Source organism: Cucurbitaria berberidis, assembly GCF_010015615.1.
Source record: "Cucurbitaria berberidis CBS 394.84 unplaced genomic scaffold K460scaffold_9, whole genome shotgun sequence".
NCBI lineage: Eukaryota > Fungi > Ascomycota > Dothideomycetes > Pleosporales > Cucurbitariaceae > Cucurbitaria > Cucurbitaria berberidis.
This window is the reverse complement of record NW_024468943.1, coordinates 79,090-86,691: the sequence shown is the minus strand read 5'-3', so window position 1 is coordinate 86,691 and position 7,602 is coordinate 79,090. Positions and strand designations below refer to the sequence as shown.

General features: G+C 25.4%; 2 protein-coding genes across 2 annotated transcripts; both read right to left on the bottom strand.

Moving 5' to 3' along the window:
- Positions 1-3,638: 3,638 nt before the first annotated feature.
- On the bottom strand, positions 3,639-3,803 carry K460DRAFT_297705 (uncharacterized protein; the record flags this gene model as incomplete). The annotated part of the gene is made up of 1 exon (XM_040929732.1): positions 3,639-3,803. A coding segment is annotated over one exon (165 nt), but the record flags the coding sequence as incomplete, so codon positions are not given.
- A 1,886-nt stretch (positions 3,804-5,689) lies between these two features.
- Positions 5,690-5,839, bottom strand: K460DRAFT_297703 (uncharacterized protein; the record flags this gene model as incomplete). The annotated part of the gene is made up of 1 exon (XM_040929731.1): positions 5,690-5,839. A coding segment is annotated over one exon (150 nt), but the record flags the coding sequence as incomplete, so codon positions are not given.
- Between the last annotated feature and the right edge of the window lie 1,763 nt (positions 5,840-7,602).

The following is a 7,602-nucleotide window of genomic DNA, read 5'->3' as shown; positions in this document are numbered from 1 at the left end:
AACTATGTTGCGTAAGTTAGCAAATACAGGTTTATAGTTTATATAGCGCTGCGCATATTTTCGCAATTTTGCTAGTAAAAACTTAAGTTCTAATATATTTTCTACTATATCTACCCTGCGACGCAAAAACTAGAGTTAATTACTTTTATATACTATATAAAGAGGGCAGTTAAGGTTTCTAAAAATATAACTATTCTATTTACTACTATTTGCAGTAAGCTTTAAGGGCGTTAAAGCATAAATAATAGTTAGTAGTAGGGTATAAAATAGGCTTTTGCTTAAGAATAGAGCTAGTATACTAGTTTTTTTACTTATTTTTCCTTCTTTGCAGTAGTAATAATAAGCTTTTAATTAAATTAATTTATTTACTATAAAGTGCTTTATTAATAAGCGCACTAGTACTTATTAGTTTTGTACATAAAAAAGGCTTCTAGGGGCTTTTTATACCTAGAAGCTAGCTATTAGTAGGGTGTATAGCATAAGAAAAGTAGCTTAAAAACTATTTTACTTATATTTATTTTCTACTACTTTTTAGCAATAGCTTAAGTATTATTAGTAGGTAGCTTGCGTATTTATAGTCCTGTATTTGCACACTTTATTTCTTAAATATTAGCTAGTAATATTTACTCTAGTTAGCATAATATTAGGGGCTAGGCAGCTATTTTCTGCCTAATTAGGTTAGCTAAAGCCTATATTATAAAGCAATACTTTGGCGCTGCACTTATTCTCGCAGTTAATACTTAAAGTCCTATTTATTTTTATAAATAAGCACTATTTGGGGTTTATAAATAGCTAGCTTTACTAACTATTTATTAAATTTTTAAAAATACTTCTGCTAAATATCTGCACTTGTATGCATAATAAAGCAATTATAGGTTTTTTCTTCTTAAAGTGCATATAGTGCGGGTTTTTTTTAGCAATAACGCTAGTAATACCCTATTTTAAACTGCACTTTAGGGAACTTAGTAGGGGTAACTAAATTAGTTGCTTGCAGTATTAGTACTTTATATACTTTTATAGTAAGCAGTTAGCGCTGCTTTGTATAGCTACTTGCTTAGTATTTTTTACTTTTTCTAGAAAGTTTGTGCCCGCGTGCCTTGTGCGCCTAAGTATAGGATTATTACTTAGTTAATTCTGCTAGTAGTTATATGCTTGTTTTAAAAATTAAGCTATATATATTTAAGTATAAATAATTATACTGTAAAACTGTAAATAGCTTATTAAATTAGTTATTATTTATTTAATAGTACTTTACTACTTAAATAACTATAGTAATTCTAGAGCTAATACATGCTGAAAACTCTAATTTTAAAAAGAGTATATTTATTAAATAAAAAACTAATGCTTTTTAAAGCTTTTTAGTAATTTATAATAATTTTATAGATTATATAGCTTTGCGCCAGCAACAGTTTATTTAAATTTCTACCCTATTAACTTTTAATAGTAAGGTATTAGCTTACTATAGTTTTAACAGGTAATAAAGAATTAGGGTTTAATTCTAGAGAGGGAACCTAAAAAATAGCTACTATATCTAAAAAAAGTAGTAAGTGCGCAAATTACCTAATCCTAATACAAAAAAGTAGTAATAATAAATACTAATACAGGGCTCTTTTAGGTTTTGTAATTAGAATAAGTATAATTTAAACTTCTTAATAAAAAATAATTAGAGGGCAAGTTTAGTACTAGTAGCTGCAGTAATTCTAGTTTTAATAGCGTATATTAAAATTATTGCAGTTAAAAAGCTTATAGTTAAAACTTAGGTCTAGCTAGCAGGTCTGCTTTACTATATATACTTGTTTAGCTAAGCCTTTTTTTTAGAAAATTTTATGCCCTTTACTAGGCGTATTAGGGACTAGAACTTTTACTTTAAAAAAATTAGAGTATTTAAAGCAGGCCTTTGCTCGAATACATTAGTATAAAATAATAAAATAAAATATATAGTTCTATTTTATTAGTTTCTAAAACTACTGTAATAATTAATAGGAACAGTTAGGGGCATTAGTATTTAATTATTAGAAGTAAAATTCTTAGATTTATTAAAAACTAACTACTGCAAAAGCATTTACTAAGAATGTTTTTATTAATTAGTAAATAAAAGTTAGAAAATTAAAAATAATTAGATACTATTATAGTCTTAACTGTAAACTATGCTAACTAGAAATTAGGCAATATTCTTTTTTTTAACTTGCTTAGCACTTTACAAAAAATTAAAGTTTTTAAGTTTTAGGGGGAGTATAGTCGCAAGGCTAAAACTTAAAAAAATTAATAAAAAAGCACTACTAGGCGTAGAGCCTGTAGCTTAATTTAACTTAATATAAAAAAACTTATTAAGTTTAGATAAAATAAGGATTAATAAATTAAAAGCTTTTTTTTAATTTTTTAGGTAGTAGTGCATAGCCGTTTTTAGTTAGTAGAGTAATTTATCTACTTAATTGCAATAACAAATAAAATTTTAATTTGCTAAATAGCTAAGCTAGCTTTAGCTAGTCGCCGGCTTCTTAAAAAGACTATTAGCTTAAGCTAATAGAAGTTTAAAGTAATAATAAATTTGTAATACTTTTAGATATTTTAGGCTATATGCGTGCTATACTAATAGAGCTAATAAGTTTTTTATTTTAGTTAAAAAGTTTGGGTAATTTTATTAAACTCTATTGTGCTAGGAATAAAGCATTGCAATTATTACTTTTTAATAAAAAATGCCTAGTAAGCGCGTATTATTAGTATATATTAATTATATTTCTGCCTTTTATATATACTACCTATTGCTACTACTAATTAAATAGCTTAGTAAGGCCTTCAGACTAGCTTAGGGAAGTTAGTAATAATTATTTTAAACTAAAAAGTTTGTTAAACTTAGTTATTTAAAAAAAGTAAAAGTTGTAACAAAGTTTCTATAAGTAAACCTACAGAAAAATTATTACTAATTTTCGGGGGGATTTTAGTTTCTGTTTAAATTTTTGTTTTTTGCGTACTATTTGTTTCCTTAGCAGGCTCTGCCTGCTAATAAAATACTATAAAAATTTTTTGTAATTGCAATTAGCGTTAGAAAATATATAATAATTACAACTTTTAATAATAGATTTTTTAGTTCTAGTATTAATGAAAAACGCAGCAAAATGCGAAAAGTAGTATAAATTGCAGAATTTAGTAAATTATTAAATTTTTAAACGCATATTGTGCTTTTTAGTATTTTATAAAGCATACTTATTTAAGCGTTATTTGTACTTTTAAGTTCTACTTAGTATTAAGTATTTGTTTTTATTTTATACGCGGAACTTGCTTTAAAGCAATTAGCAGCTAGTATACTTATTTTAAAGTGTAGTATATTTTGTATTTTTTAGCTTAAACGCTTGCATTTATAAAGCTTATACTTTTGCTTTTAACTTTAAATTAAGTAGGGATACCTGCTAAACTTAAGCATATTAATAAGCAGAAAAAAAGAAACTAATAGGGATTACTCTAGTAATAGCAAGTAAAGCGGCATTAGCTTAAATTTAAAATCTAGCTCTTTTAGAATTTAAGTTATAATTTGCAGAGGGCGCTTTAGTATTAGCAGCAGTTTAAGTTCTTTAGAATAGAATATTATAAAGGGTAAAAATCCTATATATAGTTACTAATTTTTGCTATATAAAACTTCTTTAATAAGTTAAGTTATTTGGGAATATAGTTTTAAATAGGAAGTAAATTTCTTTTAAAGCTAAATACTGGCCAGAAACTAATAGCGCACAAGTAGAGTAATTAAAAAATAAAAAGTACTTTAGAAAAAAAGTTAAATAGTATATAAAATTATTAAAAGAAAAGCGCTTGTAGCTAGACTTGCTTGTAATTACTTATTTAAGCTTTTGCTTAGTATACTTTTTTACAAACAAATTAGTATTAGTTTAAGTAGTTAAATAAAAGCTTCTATTATATACTTCTTTTTAAAAAAGCTTTATAAAAAAAGCAATATACAACTAGCTTAAACTAAAGTTTGCGCATCTGCTAGGATGCTAGTATAATAGCTATAAGCAGCCTATTTTAAAATACAGACTAAAAAGTCTAATATTTATACAAGTATTTAGGTATTAAGCCTAAACGCGTAATAAAAGTAAACAGAAGTAGGATCTTTTTTAGAGTATACTATTAACTAATCCTAATATTTTTAAATAGATTTAAGTAAGAGCATAGCTATTAAGACCTAAAAAATAGTAAACTATACTTAAATAGAGTAAAGCTAGAGGAAACTCTAGTAAAAGCTTGCAGTAGTTCTAATGTGCAAATTAATTATTAAATTTAGGCATAAAAGCAAAAAACTAATTAAACTATTTAGTAGCTAGTTTCTGCCGAAATTTCCTTTAGAATAGTAGTAATATATTTAGTTTTATAAAGTAAAGCAAATAATTAGAAGCCTAGGAGTTAAAACAACTTTTACCTATTTTTAAACTTTAAATATATAAAAAGTCCTTATTACTTAATTAAATATAAATACTTAAATATACTATTACTAGTAGGCTATTTTTAGTAAGCAGAACTAGTAATGCAGGATAAACTAAATGCAGAGTTAAAGTACTAAAATACACGCTTATTAAATACTACAAAAAGTATTAGTTTATCTAAACAGCAGGACGGTAGCTATAGAAGTTAGAATTTACTAAAAAGTATATAATAACTTACCTGCTAAATAAACTAGTTTTAAAAATAAATAGCGCTTAAGTATGTTACTTATACCCTGCTACTAGAGCAAGATTTAAGCCCTAGTAAGTAGGCAGGTATAAAAGCTTGTAATAAAACTTTAGAAGTAATTTTAAGTTAAATAGTTTCTAGTGCAGATTTTAGTAGTAGTAGCAAATACTTAAATAAGAACTTTAAAAACTAAAATAAGGAAAAATTCTATATAAATAGCAGTTAAACACAGGTTAGTTAATTCTAAAAAATAAAGTAATTTTGTTTTAATATTAGCGCTTGCGCCGCGCCCTCAAAAGGGAAGCTAGTTAATATTCTAGTACCTAGATATAAATTCTCTGCAGCAACGCAACTAAAAGCAGAAATTTTAGTAAAAACTTTAAAAAAAGTTCTTTTTTCTTCTTAATAGTTTATTACTCTAAAATTAGTTTGTCTAGAGCTAGGGTTTAATAGCTAAAAAAGTACTGCATTTTTGTAGTATTTAGTGCGCTCCTAATAAGCCTTAAAAATTTACTTAAAAAAATAGTTTTTATACTAAATTATACTTATAACTACAGCAGGTTTCTAAAGTAAAAAGTTTCTAGTTAATAAAATAATATAGATAAGGGAAGTTAGCAAAATAAATCTATAACTTTAGAAAAAAAATTAGTTCTAAAAATTAGGCATATTAGGCTTTAAAAAAAAGCTTTTAGCGCAAAAAGGTACTAGCTGCAAAGTAAGCGCCTTTTAGCACTAGAGTATAAGTATTTTTAGTAAGTTTTAGCTATTTAGCGTGTATTTAATAACTAACTTAGAACTAGTACAAATAAAGGGAATTTAACTGTCTAATTAAAATATAGTATTATAATAGCTAAAAAGTAGTATTAATACAATGTAATTTCTGCCTAGTACTTTAAATATTAAAGTAAAAAGATTCGACTAAGCGCAGGTAAATAGTAAAAGTAATTATAACTTTTTTAAAGTAGTTAAATACTTTGTTATCTAATTAGTAACGCGCATAAATAAATTAATAAAATTTCTACTATTTTTATTTACTATCTAGCAAAACTACAGCTAAGGGAACAGGTTTAGCTAAATTAGTAGGGAAAGAAAACCCTATTAAGCTTAACTCTAGTTTAATATTATAAAAAAATATAGGGGGTATAGAATAGGTAGGAGCTTTAGCGCTAGTAAAATACTACTACTTTTATAGTTTTTTTACTTATTTAATAAAGCAAAGCTAGGCTTTATTATTTAACTTCTAATATTAAGGTTTTTTGTGGGCTAATTTGAGTTAAAAATATTATTAAGTAAAAAATTTAGCTAAAGTAGTATATTTGTTAAACTATAATACAGGTATTTTAAAAGAAATTTATAAAAAATAAAAATTTCTAGTAGAGCAAAAGAGCAAAAGTCTTCTTAATTTTAATTTTTAGTATAAATACAAACTATAAAAGTGTAGCTTATTAATCTTTTAGTCCCTTAAAATTTGAGGCTAGAAGTGCTAGAAAAGTTACTATAGAAATAACTAGCTTGTAGCAGCTAAGCATTTATAGCGACATTACTTTTTAATTTTTTAATATTAGCTCTTTTTATTATACTAAAGTAGAATTTAGTAAGCGTTGGATTATTTACCTACTAATAGAAAATATAAGCTAGGTTTAAACTATTGTAAAACAGGTTAGTTTTACCTTACTAATAACTTTACTCTAATAGTAATACTACTTAGTACAAGAAGAACTGCAGTTTTAAATAATTAGTTTTTGCAGCTATTTAACTAGGTATTGCTGCAAAGTTATTATTTACTAAATTATAGCTAAACGCCTCTAAATTAGAATTTATACTAGAATAGAGTAATTTCTACTTATACTAGTTAGATATAAATAGGCTTTTAGCCTAGAACTTTACTAGGCTAGCGTTAGTAGTTTTATTAAAGTTAGAGCTACTAGCTAGCGTATTGTAATTATATAGTGCATAGGATTAAATTTTTTGCAAATAACTTAGTTATTTAGCTAGGTTGTATAAGTAGTTAAGTAACTTTGTTATTATAAACTACTAAGCGTAAGCCTGCTGCTAGCTTAGTTAAATATAAAATATATAACCCTCCCTATTTATTAAGAAGTAGCAAAGTTTATAGTAAAAAAAAAAGAGAGTATTACAGGTTTAGAGCCCTAACTTTTTAAACTAAGTAAAAAAATGCCTACTTAAACTCTTAAAGCGTTCTAAGCACCTACTTAGGCTAGAAAAGCTATTTACTTAATATAAGTAGTATTAACTACTTAAATTAAAGGGGCTAACTACTTAAATTAAGTAAGTTAGTAAGGGAAATAGGGACAAAGTGCCTAAGAAGTAGTAGTTTTTTTTTTATAGTTTTTATTGCATAGAAAAGTTGTTTAAAAATTTAGAATATAAATTCTAAAAAAGTAAACCTGTTTTAAACAGCAGGTTACAAAATTAGGAAAAGAAAATAGCAAATAATAATAATTAAGGCGTCTAGTAACCTACAAGTTACTAGATAGTAGAATTAAAATAAATAAAGCATCTAGTAACCTACAAGTTACTAGATAGTAGAATTAAAATAAATAAAGCGTCTAGTAACCTACAAGTTATTAGACAGTGGAATTAAAATAAATAAAGCGTCTAGTAACCTATAAGTTACTAGATAGTAGAATTAAAATAAATAAAGCGTCTAGTAACTTACAAGTTACTAAACAGTAGAATTAAAATAAATAAAGCGTCTAGTAACCTACAAGTTACTAAATAGTGGAATTAAAATAAATAAAGCATTTAGTAACCTATAAGTTACTAGATAGTAGAATTAAAATAAATAAAGCGTTTAGTAACCTACAAGTTACTAGACAGTAGAATTAAAATAAATAAAGCGTCTAGTAACCTACAAGTTACTAAACAGTAGAATTAAAATAAATAAAGCGTCTAGTAACCTACAAGTTACTAGACAGT